Source organism: Gavia stellata, unplaced genomic scaffold (assembly GCF_030936135.1).
Source record: "Gavia stellata isolate bGavSte3 unplaced genomic scaffold, bGavSte3.hap2 HAP2_SCAFFOLD_44, whole genome shotgun sequence".
Classification (NCBI taxonomy): domain Eukaryota; kingdom Metazoa; phylum Chordata; class Aves; order Gaviiformes; family Gaviidae; genus Gavia; species Gavia stellata.
The window spans coordinates 1,323,125-1,348,960 of record NW_026777121.1 but is presented as its reverse complement, the minus strand read 5'-3'; the positions used below and the strand labels follow the sequence as shown (position 1 = coordinate 1,348,960).

The window sequence follows — 25,836 nt, the reverse complement described above, 5'->3', positions numbered from 1 at the left end:
CCAGGATGGCCTGTGCTGCGTCTGCGTTTCACGGGGCTTTGTGCCGGAAGGCTGACACTGCTTGGGTACGCCTGCCTTAGTTGGCTTGCACATCACTGCTTGCCTGCCGCGGCTATAACCAGATTGGCTCTTCAATGCCCAGACATGTGCCTACTGCCTGGAGCAGTTCTGTTCTCTGGCGTATGCTTTTTGGGAAGGAGCTGGTGGCAAACGGCTGCAGGGAGCAGGGTGGCAGTGAACTTCCCAAAGAGGCTATGATGCCCCACTTGGTTTTTTCCTGCCAGCTGTTAGCAGGCAGTGCTCGGAGGCAGGCGCTGCTGCCTGCCACGGGGCCTGCATGCCTTCATCCCACAAGCACAGCATGTGGCGGGGGGAGGGTCTGTCGGGGGTGTCCGATGCCAGCTTCTGCCTCCCCTCTTGCTTGGAGGCCACCACGCCCAGCACCCGGAACCAGTGTCTCTGTGACATCAGCCCCGGGACCAAGGGCAACATGGGCAACGTGAGTACAGCGGGCACTACGTCGTTTACCGCACTGGTGGCAAGGAGCTCTCTGTGCTTGCAGCTGCCACGTGTTGCTGGCAGCGATGAATTTGCTCCCCCTCCTTGTCCTGCTGGCCCTGTGCGGGCCTGCGCACGGCACATGGGACACCTGTGTATAAGTGGCCTGAGGCTCCGGCAGAGGGGTTCGGCAACCCTTATGGGGTTCACTGGAGGGTGCCCGCTTGTCCCCCGTGGCCACGCCACAGCTTCCTGAACCCCATCTGGGAACCTCAGTTCCTTCCAACACCCATGCTGCTGGCACAACTGGCCTGCGGGGATAAAACAGAAACGGGGGCGGATGCACGCACGCCCCACGAGGTTCCCTGGCCTTGCTGTCCACACAACGCCTTGTGGAGAGGGAAGACAGCTGACTCGTAGCCTGAAGAGCAGCAAGCCCTCGAGCAGGACAGTAATGAGGAGTTTCTGTTTCCAGAGGGACCTGTGTGCTCCGGCCCATGGCTTCTCAGCACGGCGTGTCGCGCGTCATGGGTGGCACAGATGCCCAGCCAGGGGCCTGGCCCTGGATCATCGGCATCCAGGATCCCTGAAAAACGGGCACGGGACATATATGCGGAGGGTCCCTCATCAGCCCACAGTGGGTCCTCACGGCAGCCCACTGCTTCATTGAGGCCAGATGAGGACCAGGCAACGCGGATATCCCCGCAGCACTAGTAGGTGCCCTGTGCAAGGCACCATGTGCTACTCCCGTCCCGTTCCCTTGCAGCACGGCCTGTGCCTGGGCACTCTAGGGCCCAGCTGATACATTGCTCAGGAGAAGGCTGGGCCTGTGCCACTGCTTCCTAGCAGCCTCCAAGTGCACGCAAGTGCTAAAACTGACAGTTCTTCCAATAAAACTGCCAATTTTCACAGCTAACCATGCTTCAGTCTGATTCAGTCTCCCGTGCGAGGCAAGGACTTCCACGCCCGGCGCCTGCAAAACGAGGCCGCAAGCATTCAAGTAGGGCACAAAGGGAAAGAGCCACTCAAAAGGGCTGAAACCGTGCCTGGTCAGAGAGGAGGGTGCTCAGAGCCAGCGTGAGATGGAGAAGACTGGCACACTGTGGCTAGAACGAGGATAGGGAAAAAATGATGGGACATGCAGACGACTTTGGGGGTGTGCATTAAGGCACACAAGCTGCCGACTAGGGCCTGGCGTAAGCCTTAGCTCACTGAACGGCCTGTGCGAAACTCCTGAGCGTGACAAGAGAAATTGCTGACCGTAGCGAACAGACTGAGCAGCTGACAGGAGTTACAGTGCCATGAGGAAGAGCCAGATTTCACGGGTAGTTGAGGGGGATTGATGGGAGAGGTGGCCCCACTTCACAGATAATTGAAGGGAGAGTTGGGCTCATTTTGGGGAGAGCAATCTGGCAGGGCCAGCAGTACCCAGGAAACCCCATCAGTAATGCCGTGGAAGTCCAAGGTGACCTAGCTAAGAGCACCTGCAACACCAAATCCGTTCACAGATGTAGCAAACCTGGGAGCAAGGGGGGAAAAAGAAGCAAGGGGCTAGGTCCCTTGTTTGGGAGGAGACAAGGGCGGAGAAGGAGGAGCTGAGGAAGATGAGGGGGATGTATAAGCACGGAAAATGGAGGGAAGGGGGTGGGGGTGGGGAATCAAGGAGCTAGGCGCACATAAGCCAACTTGTTTGCTTCTTTGACTCAGCCCAGCGCCTAATCCCCACAGTCCACCCTACCTTCTTTCTGAGAGCGCTCCTAAATCCTTTTCTGTGTGGCCTCACTCTGTACCTAGTGGGGGGGTGGGGGGTGGGTCCAGGGGCCTGGCTGCTAGCAATGGCAGAAGGGAACTCTGGTCACAGGGACCCAGCGGTTGGAGACACCAAGTGTCTAGGGCCAGCTACTGGTGGGAGCACTGGCTGCGCGGGCAAGTTGCTCTTGAGCTTGAAGCTGGACTAGTTCATGAGCAAGAGGAGATACAGAGCTGGAAAGACCCAAGGTCTGTGCCAACCACTGGGTAAGTAGTTTGACATCCAGCCACGGATTTTAGTGGAACTTACTTCCCTTGCTAATATTTAAAGCACTGGGAGAAGGCTGGGCTTGTGCCACCGCTTCCTAGCAGCCTCCTGTGGAATTTGGATAATGAGGTGGGCTTCCTGTGCAAAAAGAGCTGTTAAGACTGCCCTTGCTATCTCTTGTGCGACCCGGGGGAGTGGAGACTCACCCAGCTAACACAGGGTGCAGATAAGGAGGGGGTCCTGTGGAGGCAGGACAGCCCTGCTTATGGTCAGCAAAGACAGTAAGATAACAAGAATGTGAGAGGTCCTTTGTTTCTTTGAAAAGGCTTCGTGTCCGATAACTGACCTTTGCCTCATTACTGATGAAATGCATATTACAACTCACACTCCTGCATATGCTAATGAAGATTATAGAGGTCATGCTAAACATATATGACTATAGCACTCGTCTCTCCACCCAAATCATGCTACACGTCACATATGGGGGGGGGGGGGGGGAACCTCGTTGTTTTGTGGATAAAAGTCAGAGAAAATGATTGTTAAGGTGGGAGAGAAGAACCTCAATACCTGACGGACCAGTCGAGGGGCTGTGTTCTCTTCCTCCACCCCAGGCAGGGACGCCTCTCTGGGTAAGCGCTGCGCCTCTCACCTCTGGGTGACAGTTATCCCCGGGTTCTTGTATTACTGTCAAGTCTGCTAGCAATATTACCCTTAATTAGTAGCACTGTTGTAGTTAGTGAATTTATCAACGGCAATCTCGAATCTGTTTCTGTCACTTTCAATAAAATAACTCATTTCAATTTTTGTGCATCTGCTCAGTGCAAGTCCTCTTGCTGGGGCTCTGATAAATGGGTCAGTGAAAGTCCTGGGACTGTGACAGACAAATTTCGAAACTGCATTCCTTTAACGTGACACCATAAGTCTCAATCTCCCTTTACTTAGGTTCCACCACTTAGACAGAAGGTGGTGGCATTTTTCACTTTTCTAACTGGGCCTTGTCACACATTCTCCAATTTATCCCATCTTCTTACAACCTGGTGTCGCATTAAAGGGCAAGGCGTTTTGGAAGAAAATAAACCCCCGTGCGTTCCAGCTTGTCCTCAGGTATCAGAGGGGCTGGGGGCAGCTAGGCTTAGATTCTGGGTGATGCCCTACTCTCTGTGTTACAAATCCGGTCACGTTCAATGTGTTGAACTCTCACGGTTACGGATACACTCGTAACACCATACACTTTCAATCTAGTCGCGTTCCATGAACTAGCACGGCCACACTTAAGGGATTTGGTGGCATTCAGTGAGAACTGTCACGGCTAGATTAACGAATAGTGCAGTTTATTGAAGCAACAGATACACAAGTTCTTTTGGGCTGCCGGTGATAAAATTACTGCCTGCAAAGCATGTGCAAATACCAAGAATATGAGCACTATAGCCTGGCGACAAACGCGTTAAGTTATAAAGCAACTCTATAGAGACTTCTAAGTTGCCCGGGGAAGCACTCGGTGTAACCAAGTGTTCGAACCTTACCCAAAGGCGTCCCTGTGGGGGGGAAGAGAGGCTCTGATCCCAGGTGTCAGAGACGGTCTGCGATGGTATCTTCCCTGGCATCCCTCCTCTCTTAAGCCATTTTTATATTATCTGTCCTTACAGGTGGAGCTTGAGTGACTCTAGTCATACATACCTCTCTTGCAATTGGTGTAAAAGTTTCTCGTTCTGCTTTTAAAGGTATAGACTGAGAAAAATCCAGAGCGCAAGCTCAGCGAGGGGTGGTCGCACCTTGGAGGTGGGTAGCTTTGGGATGGAGGTGTGGTGTTTTGGTATTATAATGAGATTATAATGAGCAAAGTTCACCCAAAGATAGTATTTTGACAAAAAATGACAGACTGTTGGCTCGGGGTGGTAAATATGCAGCTCAGGGTAGGAAATATGCGGCTTGTCAGTTCCATAGTACCTTCCAGTTCCCGTCTTATCCCAGAGCCTGGCGGCGGTGTCTCCACTCCACTCCACCCTCCGTGCAGTTTCTCTTAGAGTCAGCACACCAAACTCCCCTGGTGTTGCCAACATCCAAGGTTGCCTAGGGAGCTTCTGTGGGATGGATTCCTTGCACATTCGCCACACTCACCCTGAAGATGTCTTCAGTGCTGTACCTTCAATATAAATTTAATTTCTAAGTTACCTCCAGCAATTATTCCACATAATCCACCCCGTGACTATAGTCACTCAAGCTTCACAATATTTAGAAGGAAGTGGGAATGTCACATGTGTTCTTGTGGTGAGGATTATCAAGTATGTATGCATCTTGTGGGGATACTAGGTGAGCTAAGCGTTTCATCAGAATCCAGAGTTTAACATAGAGAATGAGCATCACAATAAAGCACAATATAGTGAGTATTAATAAAACAACAACAGGGTGAAGTATTTTGTGGAGGATTCCTGTGGCAGTTGGCGACCATCCAAAGAGAGTGTCCCACCATTCATGTTCTCCGTCTCTTTTAACTCTTTCCAACACTCGGTGCATCTCCTCTGCATCGTGATGGACAGTAATTAGAGTCTTTTGTCCATTTTCTTGAACCTGCTTCAACAGCTGCTTCAGATCCTCACGTTGTTGGAGTTTCTTCACTAATGTAAGATTCATTCTGATAGGAGCAGACAGTAGATCTTGAAAGAAGGCATAGCTGGATTGGAGCAATTGATGAGTTGTGACAGGAGCTGAATAATTGAAGTCACATCCTCTGATGTTAGGAAAGTCACAAACACAAAGGTTAGAGCGATCGCTTGTCTCTATAGTCGTGTCATCTGCAAGTATAGAATTGCAAAGGGTTCTCATACAAACACATCCATTTCCAACATAGATACAGATAGTTTCCAGGGTTTCACCAGGATGTATCTCAAAATGACAAATGTTTGGTTCTGTGTCGAGACAAATGTCTTGGGCTTTGATGGTATTACTTTCACAAACGAACCCTTGTTGTGCTCGCACAGTACATGCATCATCATCAACAGTTTGCCATTTACTTCCATTCTGCTGGGCCCATACTCTGTGCTCTATAGGATAGAGTATAGGTCCATGTTGATGCACTCCCAGTGCAACGATTGGGTCTATGGTATATACTGAAGCATTGTACATGGATCAAACAAAAGCCGTGGCTTTACTGTCAGTGGGGTCATAAGTGAAATTAACCAAGTACCGCCAGGTTTGGAATTTCTTTTCGAATTCAATTGCATCATCCCAAATTATCTTCTGAATTTCAGTAGGTAAGGTGCCGTCCTCACCTTCCCGTATAATTGCAGCTGCCATTGATGGCATCCACAGCTGTGCTTGGATACAACTAGGGGCCAGAGAAACATTATTTTGGGCCACATCAAGTGCATCTGTAATTCACTGGTGGTCCTTCTCGTTTACCTCTCCCCACTGAGGCAATATATCCAATAAGAGCCATTGGTTAGTTCCCAGAGCTGAAAGAGAAGATCGTAAAGGGTGTTTCCATTTATTTAGATCACTGGTTACTGTGGCTGGTTTACTGGCAAGTACCTCAGCATCTATGCTGTTTAGGACTCCCAGGCCTGTTCCCAAGACACCAGTCACATCTCTCTTTGGTCGTTTTGGAGAGATGAGAGTCCATCCACATAACCATGCTGACCATCCTGCATGAGATGTACTCGGGAATGGTAGGTTTAATTGCAGGGACATTAGTCTGCGTTGCTAATTCCACACGTTTGAGGGAATATGACAGATTAAGCAACGCTTGTTGTTGACCGGTATTTTTAATTATGTAAGGACCGGTGTTGAAGATGTAAGGAGTTAGACTAATAGGAGGCCAAGTTGGTACATTTTCAGAGGTTTCTGGGGACAGCGGTTTCTTATCCTTTGCAAGTGGCACAGATGTTGCTGCATCAATCATAAATTCAAATAATAATTCTGTGCCTCTGTAGCCCCAAATACAGCATACAATTATAGGTTTGGTGAAGGTGAAATTATACCAGCAACCTGAATTTGGTTCGGTTATTTTGTAACACTCAGTATTAAGAGTTTTCCGGTCTGGAAGAGTCAGCATAAATGTTTTTAATTTTAATTCATTAATTAATTAATTTAGTTTTAGTTTTAATTTAAGTCATTAATTGTGTTTTAAGATTATCTTCAGTGGTCCTTTAATTCATCTGTTCACGCGCAGTTCATTCAGGATCCCTGTGAACACAGGAAAACAAAAGCGTGCTCGGTCGTATTCGACCGGCAGGGTTAAAAGAGGGCGAGATCCACCAGGTGTTAATCTGGTGTACCTTTCCTGATTTGTTATATGCCGTGCTGTCAGGTGGAACAGGAATCTCTGCTAGGACCTTAGCCAAAGCGTTGTGAGCAGTAGCGGGGGGAATGTCTGGAACAGTTAAAGGTGCAGTATCAGCATTTAACTGCTGATAATCTGCTGTAAAACGCCACTGCCCGCTTGGTTTCTTTACTGGCCACACTGGTGAATTGTAAGAGGAATGAGTCCTTTCAATGATGCCTCTTTTCTCCAATTCCATCACCACCCCGTCAATCCCTGTAAGGGCTGTTGCTGGCAACGAATATTGCCGAACATTGGTGATTTTAGAGGGGGGTAAGGGTATAGATATTTCTGACAGGCTCGATTTTATTGTGCCTGATTCCTTATCAGGTTTGAACCTCCCATTGGATTTAGGGGTTTGGGTGTGTACTTGGCGAACTCGCCGAGCATCATCCGGGGGCTTTCCGCTGGACAAACTGAGCCAGTCCATTCGACGTCTGTACCTATCTATTTCTTGTACACATTTGCTCCAGGTGGGTATGGGGGTGTGCCAACCTTGACTATGACTGTGATCAGCATCTGCGCGAGCAGCTTGTAAGCCATCTTGAGAATTTGCTACACACATCTTGAGACAATCAGGGAGACCGTGAAGAAGAGGGGTTAATCGTGCCGGCTTGATAGGCACTAGCAATTGCAATTGGTGTAAAAGTTTCTCGTTCTGCTTTTGAAGATATAGACTGAGAAAAATGCAGAGCGCAGGCTCAGCGAGGGGTGGTCGCATCTGGGAGGTGGGTAGCTTTGGGATGGAGGTGTGGTGTTTTGGTATTATAATGAGATTATAATGAGCAAAGTTCACCCAAAGATAGTATTTTGACAAAAAGTGATAGATTGTTAGCTCAATAGGCGGCTTAGAGTAGGAAATATGCGGCTTGTCAGTTCCATAGTACCTTCCAGTTCCCGTCTTATCCCAGAGCCTGGCGGCGGTGTCTCCACTCCACTCCACCCTCCGTGCAGTTTCTCTTAGAGTCAGCACACCAAACTCCCCTGGTGTTGCCAACATCCAAGGTTGCCTAGGGAGCTTCTGTGGGATGGATTCCTTGCATATTCACCACACTCACCCTGAAGATTTCTTCAGTGCTGTACCTTCAATATATATTTAATTTCTAAGTTACCTCCAGCAATTATTCCACAAGTGGCAGTGATGTTTTACAGGAATAATATATGGAAGTGGTAAGAAAATCTAACTACTTCAAAAGAGGGGATTGATACCAAAGATTTAAACAATTTAGCTGTAAGACAAACCCTTTTGGATAAACCTTATCAGAAAGGGAAGTTACCAAACCTTAAACTGTGATCATCTATGCCCTAACTACATTGCTGAATTGATATAATGATAACACCAGAACACAGACTGAACTCATGTCTCAACTACTGTAAAGGTCCTGGATCTACTATGCATGAGTTAACCAACTCCTCTGTCAGAGTTTGACAACAACAAGAAGAGAACCATTTCAACAGGACTCTTAAGGCTGTATTATTGCGTAATCAAGTTAAAATTGAAATATTATCTATTTCTGTTTCTTTTCCAGGTTGTAAGAAGATGGGATAGATTTGAGAATGTGTGAAAAGGCCTAATTAGAAAAGTGACAAATGCCACCACCTGCTGTCTAAGTGGTGGAACCTAAGTAAAGGGAGATTGAGGCTTATGGGAATTAAAAAGTATATCCAGAAGTCCCAAAGGGGGGAAATGTTAGAGAACATCTTGAAACACAAGGTCAAAAACAAGTGAAAAAGAATGGAAAGAATGGAAAGAAGATACTTCCTAACGAATACACCTGGTATTTAGACATATTATCCTTATCCTAGTAGGTTCTATTTTCCTATAGACACAAGTGTTCTTATGAAGACATTCTTGTAGATTTGCCTCTGATGTTAATTTTGGTAGCTACCTGGGTTTCGTTTTTTTGGTTTTTTTTTTTTTTTTTTAGAAGGGGCTTGAGCCTAAAAGAGCATAACTACATAGGAGTCGAGGGGCCCCCTGGTTTTAGTGGTCTGCACTGCACAGTGGATCCATAGTTGTATTTAGACCAGCAGTTGTTTGTAGTATTGAAAGAGAAAATGAAGTCAAAACAGTTGATGCCAAACATTTTAGGTCTCAGCCAAGGGGTTAGTAAGGTGTCTGGTCCGGATCAATAGGATGCTTTCCTGTTACTTTTACGGCTCTTGCTGGAGGTAGAGATTTGTGGCTTCACTGTCTCAGTGCCCCATGTGCTTTATGATCCTTTCACAATCCCCCTGAGGAACCTGACTTCCAGTTATTGCACTCAAGTTTCATGTTGCTGAGTTCTTAGTCCCTACGCTTTCTATCTTTCCCTATCGTTGGGACGCTTAGTGCTGGTGTCCTTTGGCTTGCTAGTTCTTAGCAGGTCCCACGTACCGTGTCAGAGATTCTGCATGCTATGCTTGATCAAACAATGTAAGTCAAGACAATACAAAATTTGTACATATACTGCAAATAATTAATATAGTCCTGCAGCAGAAATAAGTTAGGCAAATCAAGATTTTTTTTTTTAAAAGGGTTACCGATTCTGCTGATTGCTGAACACAGATCTTGAGACTTCTCAATGGAAGCCTGATATCAGAAAGCACTATGAACAATGTTGGAGTTGGGAGGGAGAAACTGTGAGTCAGCCAGGATCTCCAGTGCAAAGAAAAAGGCACTAGAAAATCTTTGGTCTGTAAGTCGGGGAAGAAGAAATTGAGAGAATATGCCACTTCAATCCTGCATCTTGTTATGAAGTTTGTAAAACAGGAAGGGGAAGAAGGCACTTGCTGAGTGACCTGTAGCATCTGGCCAGAAATTAAACATCCCCGGGGGTTTGCTAAAATCGCCTCTCGGTAACTTCACCAAGCTCTTTCAAACTCTTCTAAAATATTTTGCCCTGTATCTCTCTCTCAGGTTTTCCATATGCTTTGTGCCCTACAAAATAACTATCCTGTAGTGCTGTCTCTGCCGTTTGGTATTTTTGCAGAAGGCGCTCGCTAGTCGGGCGCTGCCCGTAGCTACGGCGTGCCGGTGAGACCGGCGAGAGCGGGTTGTTTGTAACAGCCCGACACACTCGGACAGGCTTGGGCAGCTGCGCGCAGCTGAAGGGTGCTGCTTGTCTTCTCTCACTACCAAACCTGATTATTTGAAGTTCACGGGAGAAAGTTGTAAGTGTTTAACGACAAAAGCAGGGGTGAAATACCGTTGGGTTGTGTCTTGCAAACAAGTTGAGACAAAAAGTGTTGATGTGTAGTCCAAATCGGAGTTTCTCTTCTGATGGAGAGAGCCGCTGCAAATCTCTGGATTTTAAGTCTTTAGCATTTCCCCTCCTTCTCACACCTGGTTTTGAGATTCTCTTTTATCTTTAATTGTATCCCTTTGGCCTAGTCTTCCCATGCCCTGGATTGTTCCCTTTTCACCCCTCCTGCCTTTGCTCTTACAGTGCTCAGGGTGGAAAAACACTTACTTTAAAAAAAGTGTGAAATGTATTTCTCCGTCTGGAATAGCTGTAATCGTAATTTAATCCAATTACGTTGGCTAAACATATTAGCTGGACGTTTTTGTTAACAGCCGACCTTTTTAAAATCTGTGTCCTTGGATGGCGGAGCCGCTGCCTCGGGGAGCGGAGCGGAGGTGTTGTGCGCCGTGAGAAGCTGCCACCCATGGGCTGCCCGGAGCCCGGTGCCTGCGCTGGTTAGAAGGATGCAGTTAGTTCAGTTTTGCTCTGTCACCGAGGAATTAGTGCCTTGCCCCTTCGCACAAAATAAAGAGAAGAGTGGCTTGAGCACTCTGTACATGCTATTACACCGAGGGCTTGTACACGTTTCATGTGCTTTAACTTGCCTTTTAATAAGTTTGAGGTTTGCAAACGGAGTCCAGTACAAAGATGTTAGCGAGCTATCCATAAATAACGCATATAAATTAATTTATTTAGAGCCTTCTCTTGGTCACAGACCCTAAGTAAAACACACAAGCTAAATCCACAATATGGAAATATCTGTCTACAACTCCATGGCGGAATGTATTATTTTATCTTGGCTCACTGAGGAGCTGAATATGATCCAACCCTTTGGGGCAAGTCTAAAGAGCAAGCAAATAAAATACTCTGAATTATTCTACCTAATTGAATAAACAACATTCTTGGGAAACAGTTATTTGGCTAAACTTCATTAGACATAAAACTTCTTTGTCTTCTTTTTCCTGTGTCTTCCCAGGTAATGTCCTTCCTATTGTTAGGATAACAAGTATCCCCAGGTTTAGTTTCAGTAACCCGAGTAGCACGGCAGGGTATAGAATTGTTTCCAAAGATAGTAGATTGTGGTTCTGTCTAGGAACAAAATTCATATTGGTGGTGGTTTTGGTTGCAGTTTGTGTGTTGCACAGTTTAACAGTGTCATCCATGATTTTTATTATTCAAGGTGTACACAGCTTTCCATTGAGCTGAATGCAACATATAGCTGATTTTCAGGCATCATCTTTCTGATACTACTTTTGCTCCGCCTTGCTTTTATGTAGGCAGCTTTAATGCAAACGTGCTAGTTAATATGAAATAAATGGAGTGGTTGTGCTTTCAATGAGGACAAGAATTCTTGACGAGCAGAGGAGAACAGTTGTCCAATGCTGCTCTTGATGTAATGTCTCATATGTCGTTGATGGAAAGCTTACAGTAATGGAAGTTACTCGTCCTCTCAAAGCCATCCTTTCAAGTTACATTTGTCACAGAATCACAGAATCACAGAATCACTAAGGTTGGAAAAGACCTGTAAGATCATCAAGTCCAACCATAAAAAAAAAAAAAACACCAAACCACCCACAAACCACAAAATACACCACAACCCACACCAAAACAACCCACCCACACCACACAGCACCATGCCCATCAAGCCACATCCCACAATGCCACAATGCCATTTTCCTTCCCCTTGCACTTATACTACCCGTGCCCAAACTTCAATGGACGTAAGGAGTTTTTCAGAAGAAATGTAGGTTTCTGGGTGCATACCTGTGTGCTTGAGCGTTTGTCTTTGGTTTTCTTAACCGAAACGTTCTCAACTCAAGTGGAGGTAGACATTTTTCATATGTATTTGAAAAGGTCCAGACTGGACTGAAGCGGGTCATACAACTGTCACTCAGCTTTTCAAATTAAAAAAAATTGCTAAATTTTCCAAACAAAACCATCAACCTAGCCTCTGAGAGTGAAACATTGAAGCCTGCCTTTGGGTTCCCATAAATATTCAGATTGCCTTGTGATGAATATGGGGTATGAACCTGTACTGATACAGAACTTTGCTGCGAAAAGTTCACTGCTGTCCGCCTTTCCTGTAACCCCAATATTGTGTTTGGTGAAGCGAAATACACTTCTTAACAACCCATCAATTTAAAAAAAATTACTATTTGTTTGGGTTTTTTTTTAACAGGCGAAACGAAGGCTGGAGCTAGGAGAAAGTGGCCACCAGTATCTGGCTGAAGGACTAAAGACTCCAAAGGGGAAAGGAAGAGCTGCGACAAGAAGTCCAGGTAGTCCAACAAGTAAGGGAACTGGTAACACGCTGTATGGCACAGAGTTTTTGATTTTACTAGCTTGAGATCAGTGTGAACCAGCACGACAGGCTGCGTTACCTAGCTAAAGACGCGTGTTTATTACTGTCCTCGCCCGGATGTGTGTGCAACATCCTCGCCCCCGCAGCCAGCAGCACGCAACGGGTTTGCGGCGTGCGTCGATCGGTTGGTGCAGAGCCGCTGAGAGGCCGCAGAGGCTCCTGGCTGCCAGCTCTGTCCCTCCGCCCGCCGGGCAGCCTGCAGCCTCGCCATCCAGGGCCTCCTCTTCACCCAAGAACACGAAGCGGGGGATGCTTAGGAGAGGTAGATGCTGAGGAATCAAGATACTGCGACGGGCTCAAACGCACAGTTATTAGGCAGGGCTAATCGGGCCAGCCGCCTCCTTCGTCGCTGGAGTTACAGCAGCTGATGGGCAGGGCTTATTCCCCCCGGCAGGGATTTGCAAAGAGCGGTAGCTGTGCCCCAGCAGCATTGCACGCTGCCTGCTTTTTGTGAGCTGCCTTCTCTCCCTGCGGTACGACTAGATTATTACTGCCGCTGCTTAGTTGCTGCAAGTCTTCATTTTTGCACGCCTGCGTTGCCTCGGGCAGTAGGTTTCTTGCAACAGGCGCTGGGGGTGTAGCCTTGCCATCTTGTTTGGGGGATTTCAGCAGGAGAGTTAGGCTTGCAGAGGGAGGGGAATGGGGAAAGAGGAGGACTGGGGCAGCAGTGGTAGTGATGGGAGAGCAAGAGGTGTGGAGGGGTACTTGTCCCTCCTCACCAGTCTAAGTCTTGTTTCTGCTGAGGCAGATGGGAAAAGTGAAATTAGCTGAAGAGACGAACTTAATGCGGACAAGTTAAACAAGCACAGTTGTCTTCATTAAACTAAACTTCGTTAAGCTAAATGAAGTCCGTTTTAAATCGAAGTGCGTTCTCGCAGAAGTTCAGTACCATTCGGTGCATAGGATGCTGCTGCAGTGTTGCTAAGGCCGTACAGAGAACCCCCTTGCTGCATGACCAGGAGCACATCCCCGTTTAGCTGGGGGTCAAGTAGCCTCTTGCCCTTCTCACTCTGACCCTCTCATTCTTTTCCAAACCCCAAATTAAAACAAACAAACAAAAATCATGCTGGTCTAAATCCAGAATGTCGCCTAATTGATACGAATTTTCCTCCAGTTCCCCATGCAGACAAGCCCTGAAGCTACCAAAGAATGAGATACAGCAGGTTCTCTTTGCAAAGAGGCAATGAATTGGTTTTCACTGAAAAGCCATCATATCCTTCAAAATGTTTCAGGGTAGCCTAAAGGTTCACTTTCGGGTAGGATTTCAGTTTTGACTGACTTCTGCAATCAAGTGGGGGACCTGAACCTTGAAAACATGAAAATGACCACCAGATCAGCCTAAGATCCATCCTGCGTAATACTTGAAGCAAATGAAAGGTTTGAGATGTACCAGCCCAGCAGACTTCTAATAATGGCTGGCTCATTTCCCTTGACACAAAGTCCTCAAACATTTAGAATTAGAAATTATTCTCATCTCCATATTTAAACTCTTAAAAGCTCATCTATTGCTACATTTGTGCGTGAAAAGAGCGCGTTGTCTAGTAAGATCCAAGCCGTTTGCTGACTTCTAATTTAAAAGAAGTGGATCCCCTTGCCCAGTTTGAGCATTGTTTGGTTATGGGGAAATGATGATTATAAATTGTGTCTTGCGTCAATCTCCTCTAATTCACTTGAGTTTTCTGTACGCCGTGCCGTGGAGTCTGGCGCTGATGGAATCTGTCGTTGTGTTCACCCACTGAAGTACAGCCAAGTCCTGCTTAATTGCATGTGAAACACTTGTCTTACAAGAGGGGAAAATCAAACCCTGATGAAAGCTGGCTATCAGCCTGATGGAGGAGAGTCATAGGGGAATTTTTGGTATTGCTGCCAGAATAAATAGATACTAAAAATACTCTTAAGAATTCACATAGTGAAAACCTAAGTAGAATATTGCATATATGTATCCATCAGACTAATGGAAAGATTTGCATTTAAAAAAATGTATGTATTTGCTCATGTACCTGTGACTTTTGGAAAAGTGCAGCTTGAAATGCAAATAAATACCCAGTGGTAAGTTGTGTCTTAATGCAGAGGTTTGAGAGATTTCTGTGGTAAAAATGAAAGAAATATCTGTAATATGTATCCTTTCATTTCTGGATGCTGCTTTCGGAACCAAAATGAGAGAACTGATTTATCTGTTTTGGTTTTTTTTTTCTCTTTTCTTGCCAAGCTCCAAAATCTCCTTCAGAAAAGACTTGGTATGATACATCACTTGCCCTTCTAACAAAGAAGTTCATTCAGTTGCTGAGCCAATCTCCTGATGGGGTCTTAGATTTGAACAGAGCGGCAGAGGTCCTCAAGGTGCAAAAAAGGAGGATTTACGACATCACCAATGGACTGGAAGGCATCCATCTCATTAAGAAAAAATCCAAACCCAACATACAATGGATGTGAGTATTCATTATCCTTTTCCTTTCCTGCTGGCTGATTTCACTGTCACAGAGCAGCAGTATTTTTCTTCTCCCACCTTCCATTCTAACACTTTGCCCCAAGCAATCATCCAAAACGCCTTCTATCAGGATAAAGCTTTCTTTTTCTGTTAGACAGGTTTTCAGTGTATAAACAGCATTTGTCAGGGAAACTAGAAAGCAGCATTTTGTCTGAATACTGCATTAAGTCATTTGCTTTTGCAGGCGGCGTAAGTTCTAGGTACACATCTCTACCTACTGCCATCCTCAGTCTTTTTCAGGGTGTGGTTAGAGGAGAGGTGAGTTAGAAGCAAGATTTTGGAAGAGCTTAGAAATATTTGGCTTTTCCCTCTTGGTGGTAGTTCCAAAATGTGTTGGCATGATAAAAAGATGCTTTTTCTGGGAAGCGTAGTTGATGTTGACTCACTATGGGCAGGTTTAGGGAGAAGGAGATGAGGACTTGATCTGCACTGTAAAAGGCTGCCTCTTCCCTTTGCCATAGCACAGGGTCAAGTTTTACAAATGCTGAAAGGGCGTCTTCCCCCTCTGTATCCGTAGGGGCTGCCGTCTGTCGGAGGATGGTGGCATGCTGGCCCAGTGTCAAGGCCTCACGAAGGAGGTGACCGAACTGACTCAGGAAGAGAAGAAACTGGATGAGCTGATCCAAAGCTGCACCCTGGACCTCAAGCTGCTAACAGAGGACTCGGGGAATCAGAGATATCCTTTTTTTCGAAACCTCAGCGGTGGTCAGTCTTGCTGTGCTCTGTAACACAAAGAGAATTCCACTAAGTAATAAGATATGAAACATCAGAAATTTCCAGAAGTTGGATAATGGGTTTTAATGTAGTTCTATATAAAAGTTACTTAAGCCACTTGCACCTGTAATGCTTCTGGAATGTCAAAAAAAAAAAAAAATGGAGAAAAAGGTGGTGTATGAAGGAGCCCATTAACATCCATGGTCACATAGAGCAGAACCAAGAATTTAGCTGATTAATGAGTGACAACATCCAAAACCTGTGCTCTTTCGATTCTTTTGAGCCCAGAGCAAACCCCATTTTTATGTGTGCAGAAATTATAAAGGCCTGCAGACAAAGTCTTTGCTAAGGTAACGAAGACTTGTGTGTGTGTGTACTCCTTACTTAATATTTTTTTTTATTTTTACATTAAAGTGCTGCATATATAAATTCCAGACACAGAGAGGAAAATAAAGTTGGGAGTCAGTTTAGTCTGAAACTTGCAACAAATTTTTAGATTCCTCTGGTTAGAGAAGCTATAGTGGAATATCATAGATAAAGGTTTTATGAGCTCTCAAAATGTCTCTTTCAGACTTAATTATTTAATGGAATAGCAATGCTCAATTGCATAAGGTTCATAAGGTTTCTGGTATTTTGGCTGCTAATACCCCTTGTAAGTAACCAGTTCTCGTTTTCACTAGATTTCCCACCTGCTGGCAACAGAAGAGAGCATTTTATTAAATGCTGAAAATGCTGAAAACTTTTATTACTTTTAATGGTCAGTAGTTTTTAAAGAGCATCTAATAAGGTGGACGTATTCTCTGTTTTGAAGGATAGGAAATAACTACAGGAGCGTCAGTAAAAAGTAATGTGAACGATGTAAATACTGTCTTTTGGTTGTGCTTGCATCTCAAAATGCGTATGAAAGCAAGACCACCGAGTGGCATAGGGAGTAGGGTCAGCACTGCCTTCATCCACAAGAGATTTAGAGCAAAGCAAAACCGAGCATTATACTTCTCTGTTTTTCTAGCGCTGTTTGCGGTGGTAGAGATCCCTGCCCTGCAGTTGATGGCTCCCTTGGGGATGGGCGAGGAGGGATCAGCATTAGCAGCGTCTTGGCCTCGTGCTTTTGGATGTAGGAGAGCGTATTCCCCAAATCCTTCTGTGGCTCTAAGGTTACTGATAATACTAGTGGTTATTGAGGAAGGAATGTGGATGTGTGACACCTGGGGACGAATCTGAGCGCATCCCAGTATGGTCGTTCGCTCACCTCACTGAGGTCTGACGTGAGGTGACCTGCTGAAGACTCAGGGAGCTGGGAAGCCTCTTCCTTTGCTCCATCTCTGAAGGCGAAGTTTCTGCTTTTGAAAATGGTTTTCTTTTCCCTTGTGATTAGATAGTGCCAAAACAGCATTTCTGCCCTGACTGTGTGCTTCCTCCTCCTCCTCCTAAATAGAATCAGAGAGTAACTGGTCGCTACCTTGAATGTTTTGGGATATGCCCAGCTTTGAGCTACAGCAATGAAGATTGTCGTTCTATTTGAAAACCATGCAACCCTTTCCATTGTTCATACAGTGGCAGCCACTGTTGCTGTAATTTGTACTCTGCCTTTGCAAACCTTAGTAAACCTTACTAAAGGAGTGGTAGAAGCCTCGATAAAAGCCATTTGCCTGAGAGCTGACCTGTCGTTTAGCCCCCTGACCTGTTGCTTTGCGTTTGGTCCAAGTCAGGTGTGAGAGGCTTGCCAATGTGACACCCATCTACAAGAAGGGCCGGAAGGAGGATCTGGGGAGCTACAGGCCTGTCAGAGTGACCTCGCTGCCGGGGAAGATTATGGAGAGGTTCATCCTGAGGGCGCTCACAGGGCACGTGCAGGACAAGCAAGGGATCAGGCCCAGCCAGCACGGGTTCATGAGAGGCAGGTCCTGCTTGGCCAACCTGATCTCCTTCTATGACCAGGTGACCCGCCTCGTGGATGAGGGAAAGGCTGTCGATGTTGTCTACCTGGACTTCAGTAAAGCCTTCGACACTGTCTCCCACAGTATTCTCCTGGAGAAGCAGGCAAGTCATGGCTCAGACAGGTGCACTCTTCGCTGGGTAAAAAACTGGCTGGATGGCCAAGCCCAGAATGTCGTGGTGAATGGAGCGAAATCCAGTTGGCGGCTGGTCACAAGCGGAGTGCCCCAGGGCTCAGTTTTGGGGCTGGTCTTGTCTAATATCTTTATCAATGATCTGGACGAGAGGATCGAGTACACCCTCAGCAAGTTTGCAGACGACACCAAGTTGGGTGGGAGTGTTGATCTGCTGGAGGGTAGGAAGGCTTTGCAGAGGGATCTGGACAGGCTGGATGGATGGGCCGAGGCCAACTGTATGAGGTTCAACAAGGCCAAGTGCCGGGTCCTGCACTTGGGTCACAACAACCCCATGCAATGCTACAGGTATCAGAAACAGTGTGGCCAGCAGGAGTAGGGAGGTGATCGTGCCCCTGGACTCGGCGCTCGAATGCTGTGTTCAGTTTTGGGCCCCTCACTACAAGAAGGACATTGAGGTGCTGGAGCGTGTCCAGAGAAGGGTGACGATGCTGGTGAGGGTTCGGGAGCACAAGTCTTGTGAGGAGCGGCTGAGGGAGCTGGGGTTGTTCAGCCTGGAGAAGAGGAGGCTCAGGGGAGACCTTATCGCTCTTTAAAAACTACCTGAAAGGGGGTTGCAGTGAGGTGGGTGTTGGTCTCTTCGCCCAAGTGACTAGTGACAGGACAAGAGGAAATGGCCTCAAGTTGCACCAGGGAAGGTTTAGGCTGGGTATTAGGAAAAATTTCTTTACTTAGAGAGTGGGGAAGCACTGGAACAGGCTGCCCAGGGAGGTGGTGGAGTCACCATCACTGGAGGGGTTCAAGGAACGTGTGGACGTGGCATTGCGGGACATGGTTTAGTGGGCATGGTGGTGTTGGGGTGATGGTTGGACTTGATGATCTTACAGGTCTTTTCCAACCTTAGTGATTCTGTGATTTTGTGATTCTGTGAGATGTATTGGCGTTTTGAGCTTGGGCAGTTTGTCTCACTGTATGGTAACAGCAGACATTTACCAAAATTGTTCACATTTACACCCCCCGAAGGTAGAATAATAAATTAGGCTCTTTATTTCTATGGCATAAATACTGTGCTAGATACCTCACGGATGACGAAACCAAAGACCTGGAAGCGCTTGCCTGTGATCGCGGCCGTTTCACAGTTTGCGACCAAAAGCTCTGTGACACCTCGGTTACGCAGGTCAGTAAGTGAGGCACCACCGTGCCAAAACCCACCAAAACGCTCACGTTGATTTGGACAAATTCATGTTGAACAGCAGAATGTTCAGATTCATTCCGTGCTTATGCAGAAACCAACTTTCTGCACTGTCAAGTTGTTCAAAGTAGTTGTTTAAGTAGTTTTTTGAAATAATTTCATATAATACAAATGAATAAATAAATATCTGAATATATAAATGTTTACCAAAAAAGCCTCAAATGAAAATGGACATTATCATTTTATCGATGACTTCAAAAATATATTGTGTATGCGCATCTGTAAATTCCTTTACATTTTTTCTGTGATTTCCAGTTCTCTGCCATTTCACAGCAAGCGTGTAAAAAAATTTTGCTTCGCACAGTCTGCGAGTAATTGCGGGTTGTTGAGCTTTAGCTTAAGTAGCTTTACGTGTGTAAAGGAGAAGAGAGAGGACTCGGCATGGAGAATCCCTTTTGTCACTCTGTAGTGGCCCCAGCTGTTAGATCAAAGGGAAATTCTCACACCGTTTCACTGCAATTGTGATTCCAGTGTAGAGAACAGAAAACTTTGGGCTGAAAGCAACGTAGCCATGAGAAAATGGACGAATAATTGAAAGAATTATGCCTCTTCTAATAGTCTGAATATATTATCAACTGGGTTGGAAAATTCCTTAACCGTGATTACATTAGCTTATGTGACGTATCAAGATACTCGAAAAATTAGTGGCCTTAAAGACCAAACTGTTATAGTTGTGAAAGCTCCTCCAGAAACAAGACTTGAAGTGCCTGACCCAGTGGAGGTAAGGAGAACCTGGCTTTTCCTGCCAGGTTATAGATCATTTTTCTATAGATGGAGCAAGTGTGTTGAGTCTTACTGTGGTAACTGATGCCCAGGTTGGATTATAATTGGCATACAGTCCTATATTCATCCATCTTATGAACTTTGGAAGTGTTTTTTTTTTTAAAAGGAAGGGGAATCTTAAAAACCGTTTTATACAAAGCGATCATTATTCATTCCTTTTCCCTCAATTCCAGCGTTCCTTCAGAGGAATCCACACTATTTACAGGTTATTCTCTTTTGCCATACTTTATGTAAAGAGCAGCTCTTCCTTGACAGTTGAAATTTCCTGTTTGCAACCATGTAAAATCTCTCTCTTAAGAGACTCAGCTCTTCTTTTTTTTTTTTTTGCTTTGTGTAGTTTTAGTTATAAAATTCATGGCCAACTCAGTGCCTTAAGCGTCTTGATGACTCGTATTATTGATATCCTAATTTATTGAGACATATGTTTTCATGTAGGATTTTCTTTTCTGAAGTGTTAGTTATTGTAGAAATGGGTGTTTTACTCCTAGAATCCATTCTTGCCCTTCCTTCTTCCATCATCATCTTTGCTTCATTGACACTGATTTTACACATCTGTGTAAAACATTGTACATTCTGCTAGTGCACTTTTTGTTTGCTATCGTGAAGTCTGTAGGGGATGGGGATTTCCTTTCCCATTTTATGAAAAGTACTTCTGTTTCTGAAGCTGTCTGTGTTCATCCCAAGTGGCAAGCGATAGGACAAGAGGAAATGGCCACAAGTTGCACCAGGGGAGGTTTAGATTGGATATTAGGAAAACTTTCTTTCCTGAGAGAGTGGGGAAGCACTGGAACAGGCTGCCCAGGGAGGTGGTGGAGTCACCATCACTGGAGGGGTTCAAGGAACGTGTGGACGTGGCATTGCGGGACATGGTTTAGTGGGCATGGTGGTGTTGGGGTGATGGTTGGACTTGATGATCTTACAGGTCTTTTCCAACCTTAGTGATTCTGTGATCTGTGTCCCTTTTCTGTTGCCCCTTGCTACTCAAGCCACAGCCTCTCTCTCTCTGAGTGCCAGCTTTTGTATATGAGATGTCTGGCTCTCATTCTTTCATCCTCACTCTGTTTCTTTTCCTTACCTCAGGCAGATGTCTAGGGTAGCTCAGCTGCTTCTCCCTTCCCTTAGCTGATGTCACAGTCGCAGAAAAAAATGCTTCAGGTGGCTTTTCTTTGAAGATATCCTCAGGGAGTAGCTTTACTTTTCTTCATTCCTCTCATGGTTTATGAACCACATGGTTCAGCTGCTCCTGGGATTTTCTCTCTTGGGGGCAAAAGTGCGCTGCTTTACAATTCCCGGTTGTTATGACAGACCCGAGTCTGTTGTGCAAAGGCGAATAATTTGCACGAGCCACTGCTTTAGAGATTCAAAAATGTACCTGATTTCTTCTCTCAGGGAGCAATGAGACATAGGGCTAAACCCCAGAAAGCCCCGTGCTGCCTTCATACCTCTGTGTTACTCCTGCATCCCTACCGCTGGGCTGGTTCCACCGCACCCAGGGCCGGCTGCTGCCGGGCGGGCAGGACCAGACTCCGGATTCCCTGTCGCTTCTTTCCCTAAGATTATTCTCTACTTGCTTAGGCCCATTACGGTTTCCATCCTTTTTTTCCCCTGCCTTTGTCCTTCATTTCCCCTTTGAACCTAGGTGCAGGTTTCGGAAGAATAAATCATTTTGCTGCAGTGAGGAAGGGATGTCTTTTATCAGTATCCATAAATCTATACTGTTATCGTTGCTTGCTTTCCTGTTTCTTTCCTCTAGGCATTACGCTTTGATTCTTTAATTCAGTGAAAACAGGCGGGTAGACGGAGATGCACACAATCATTAAAACTAGCGCCTAGACCTCCCTTATCCCCTATACCCAACTTCCTCATTTAATTTTCAGCTTCAGGCAGTACAAGTCCTATTTCTTTCTCTCATTTGCAGTTACATCTCAGTGTCTTTTTTTGCACACCTCAGTCACTCAACAGTACCTTCCCCAACTCCTGCTCTTCCCATCTCCTTTTTTCTAACTATCTATAGCGTTGCCCTGAGTACTCTTCACTGTTTTCTGTGCCCTGGGGTATCCCTGTTCGGTTGTTGCTCTCTGTATTTGTAAATGCTGTCTCCTACGCTGTGTAACTGTCAGAACGCAAATAACACGAGGAACTTTTTGTCAAAGGGCACAATAAAATGTGTTTGAAAGAAGTCTGCAAAGAGGTATATCATGCCCGTACTCCTGCTTTTTAAAACTATTAATGTAATACAGCTGGAGCAGGTTTATTTTTAACTGGAGTCGTTTATCATTTTCTTTCATAAGACCACGAGCAACTTTGCAGGTTTTCTGTCTATATATGTCATCTTCTTGTACTGCATCAGTGTGTGAAAGTTAAGAAAAAAATATTTCTTGAGATTAATTAGGAGTTCCTGTTATTCAGAAACACCATCAAAATTAGAGCTGCTGCCTTGAGGGGGCAGAAAGACTTACATCAACAAGTTTGGGTGAAGAAAATGGCATCTTTTTTCTTCTTTTGTTATTTGAAAAACTTCCCTGATAAACAGGGGGACTTACATACACCTACTTGAGATCAGTGGGAATTAGTGCTGAAGGTCTTTGGATGAGCGAGAAGGATGTTTTGGCATTGTTTAAAAGCAGAAACATTTACACAAATACATCCAATAATGTTGTTATGAATAGTAACAAAACCTGTGACTTGCATCCCATAGTCCCATGACATCAGAGCACTCCAGGTTATTATGGTTGTAGGAAAATGTTAGGAGTTCAATCCTTCATACCTCTCTGGTTATGATACAACACATAAAACGGTGGGCTTCTGCGGTGTCTGTCCTACAGACAGGGGGAAAAGCTTTTATGTTCTCTCCAGTCTACAAGAGACATCAGCCAAGCCTTTCACATCTTCAAAAAAATCCATGGGGGATTTCAGGTTCTTTTGATTTGTAAACAATGTATTCCACCACTCGCACCCCAACAAGAATTCACTCGGTGTCATCAATGTTCTGTCGTGTTCATTGGTGTAATACCTTACTGAGGTTTCTTTTGTTAGCAGCGTGCATTGATACGTTTCTCTAGTACTCAAGGACCTATTGAAGTTTACCTGTGCCCAGAGGAAAACGATGCCCTCAGTCCAATGAAAGCCTATAGTCAGGACCACAAGGGAAATATTTCCAAAACCATTTCCAAAGGTAAAAATATTTCTTTGTGATACTAACGGCCTTCCTTCGTGCTCTCATTCAAGATTTCATTTTAAACTTCAGATATCCAGCTCTGATTTTTTGGCTTTATTTTTCTAGGAAGCGAAAAGCTAAGGTATCCGTTTTCCACTCTGCCTGTCTGGTTGAGAGAGGGGGAAATATGTTTAAACAACTGATGCAGAAGAAAAATAAGTTTCATATTTGCATATCCGATGGAACTATGGGAACTAAGTTTGTGCAATACTGAAGAAACAAACAGTTTTGTTCCTTTTGCGTTTTCAAGACGGGAGCAGCAACGATTCGCCTCAACGCCAGAGGCAGAAATCTCTGTGTAAGGGTACATGCAGCTACGCCGTGTCACTGATGACGTCTGTTGCCCAGACAGTTTTCACTTTGACTATGAGTTGCACCAAAAAATGGGCATCTCCTCTCACTACGCTTGATTTGTTTTTTTCCTCCCAGTAGTTGTTTAAACCTTGTAAAATAATTTTGTAGTAGAAAAGTCAGAGGGGATAGCAACATGCCTATTTTTGAGCAGCCCTTTGTAACATGTCAAAAACAAGCTAGAAATTATATGGAGGCCATTTTTTGTTGAAGTGATCCTTTACGAAAGGCCCTTTACACAGTGGTTACTTTGTTTGATCAGTGTCTAGTATTTCTAATGAGATTAAACAGGTCTTCTTTATTTTTTTCTCTCCCTCCTCTTCCAGAAGCGGCTTCTGCTAACTCAGGACAAGGTGACTGCTCAGTAAATAGGGCAACAATCTCTCCGTTGGCTTCTCCAGCCAACCTTCTCCAGCAGACCGAGGACCAAATTCCCCCAAACTTTGAAGGACCCTTTGTGAATTTGCTGCCTCCTCTGCTTCAGGAAGATTATTTGCTGAGCCTTGGGGATGAAGAAGGCATCAGTGACCTCTTTGATGCTTACGATTTAGAGAAGCTTCCTTCATTGGTGGATGAATTTCTAACAGCTGATTGTCTTAAACGCTGTCCGTATCTAAATCGTGGTTTTAACGGAATGAACAAACCTGCCATCATTCCGAGTTGTCCCCTACTTACTGTCAAATAGCATTATTAAATAAACTAGGCTCTCGAACAGTGCTGATCTTTTAATTAAGTACTCCCTGAAATACTATAAAGAACAAGGGAAGGCTTTTACAGCAAGGCCTTCTCCTTGCCCCTGAGCTCCAGTGCCTTGTGAGTCAGCAAGCGCAAGCAGGCGACCGTAAATGTTTTGTCTTCACACTCCCCCAGTCTCTGCTTCCCCTGACAAGGGGGCTTACGGAGGAGGGCTCAATGAACTGGTTTAGTCCTAAATAACAATTTTATAATAGTATTTCAGGTTGTGCCTTCTGCAGAGAATGCATGTCTTTTGAGTGTCACAACACGGGTTGTACCTGCAGTGAACGTAAAGATGAAGTAATGCAAAAGCGTGCAATGGGATTCTTCAGCTCCTTGTGGGAATGTTTAAATTGCTGTCATAATGCTCATTTTGAGCTGTGTATATGTCTCATTCTGAGGTCAAATACTTATGTCCTTAAAAGCTTTTAATGAAAAAATACACTGTAAATGTAGTGTATATTGCAGATATTGAAAAGTATAAAGTTCTGCCACTGCTCATAGTAATCACAGATTTTTAAAAATGCTTGTGTGTGTGCGTGAAAGTAGATTTTCTTGGTTGTTTTTTTAAACTGGAATGAAGATGCACAGTTCAATTTTACTGCCCCCAGTGTGCATTAGAACTGGTACATAAATTTTTGTGGTACTAAGTGGGGCTTTGTGTTAAGTGCCTACTAGAGATGCACTGTGGGTTTTTCCCTCTATGGAAAACACTTATGCCAAGCTTTGTTTGTTCAATAGATCATATTTATCTCAGTGGGTTAGCTTCCTCTGCTTACAGCTTTTTCTAATTCTCTTCGCCAGCAAAATGGAACTAATTTTTTTCCAAAGTATCTAACTGTAAGTACCACATCAACTGAATTGCATTTATTTTTTGAAGATCTTTGGTACTATAGTATAGTACCAATATTTATTTTTTGAACGTGAGAGGAATTCTAAGAAGTCTTAAATAATTTTTTTTTTTGCGTGTAAAATACGTTGCCGTGTTCTGGGCTAAATTAATCTAATGTTGATTAGATGATGCCCATATAATCCTTTTGTTTCCATTTCTGTTCTGCTTGTCTGACACACTCAGAAAATTAGTACTATTTGTACTGTAGTAGAATATTGTGTATGCAGGTTTTCTGGTACCGTTGAGTTGCTGCTATGAAAGCTCACACATGAAAAGGCAAGCAGTCCCAGTACTAATAAGAAAACTGTATGACTGTGTGAGTTTTGGAATGTAACAAATGTATGAAGGGCAACACATAAAGAACTGTAAAACAGTGTTAAGTGTGTGTTTGTATGTACAAATGTGGGCATAGATCATTCAGCAGTGGTATTTAAGTTGACGTATGTTCTCAACTCACACTTTACTTACCTAGCAGTTTTGTCCAATAGAATTAATTTGTAAACACTGCCAGAATATTTTCTAGCTGGTTTGTAATTTTTTAAGAGTTTTTTTAGATGTGGATGTGTAAATAAAATTGTAGCATTTAAAGTTTTTGTCTTGTGGAAGAGGAAAGTTAAAAGCTGCGTGAGCATGAAGATTTGCGAGACAAAGGGGCACTTCTGCGGGGGAAGAGAAAACAAAGACTTAACGCAGACCATCTTTTTTTTGTACAAATTAAACAGTTGCCCCAATGTGCGGGGGCAAAATACTAATCTAATTTAGCTTTGCTTTGTATGCTAGTTTAAAAAAAACCCTCTGTAAAATACTGTAAAAAAAAACCCCAACCAAAAAAAGCTTTTATGGTGGGTTTTGTAAGTCGATTTATGAAAGTATGACCTGTTCCCTAGCTGTGATCTCACCACTTCAAATGGATGTA

At 44.7% G+C, this 25,836-nt stretch overlaps 1 protein-coding gene across 1 annotated transcript; it reads left to right on the top strand.

The window, feature by feature from the left end:
• The first annotated feature begins 490 nt into the window (after positions 1-490).
• On the top strand, positions 491-24,230 carry LOC132321713 (transcription factor E2F3-like). The gene is made up of 8 exons (XM_059835157.1): positions 491-499; positions 3,458-3,478; positions 12,237-12,348; positions 14,647-14,848; positions 15,425-15,583; positions 19,549-19,663; positions 22,765-22,900; positions 23,620-24,230. The coding sequence occupies exons 1-8, from the start codon at positions 491-493 to the stop codon at positions 23,976-23,978; spliced, it is 1,113 nt and encodes a 370-aa protein (XP_059691140.1). The 3' UTR covers positions 23,979-24,230.
• Positions 24,231-25,836: the final 1,606 nt, after the last annotated feature.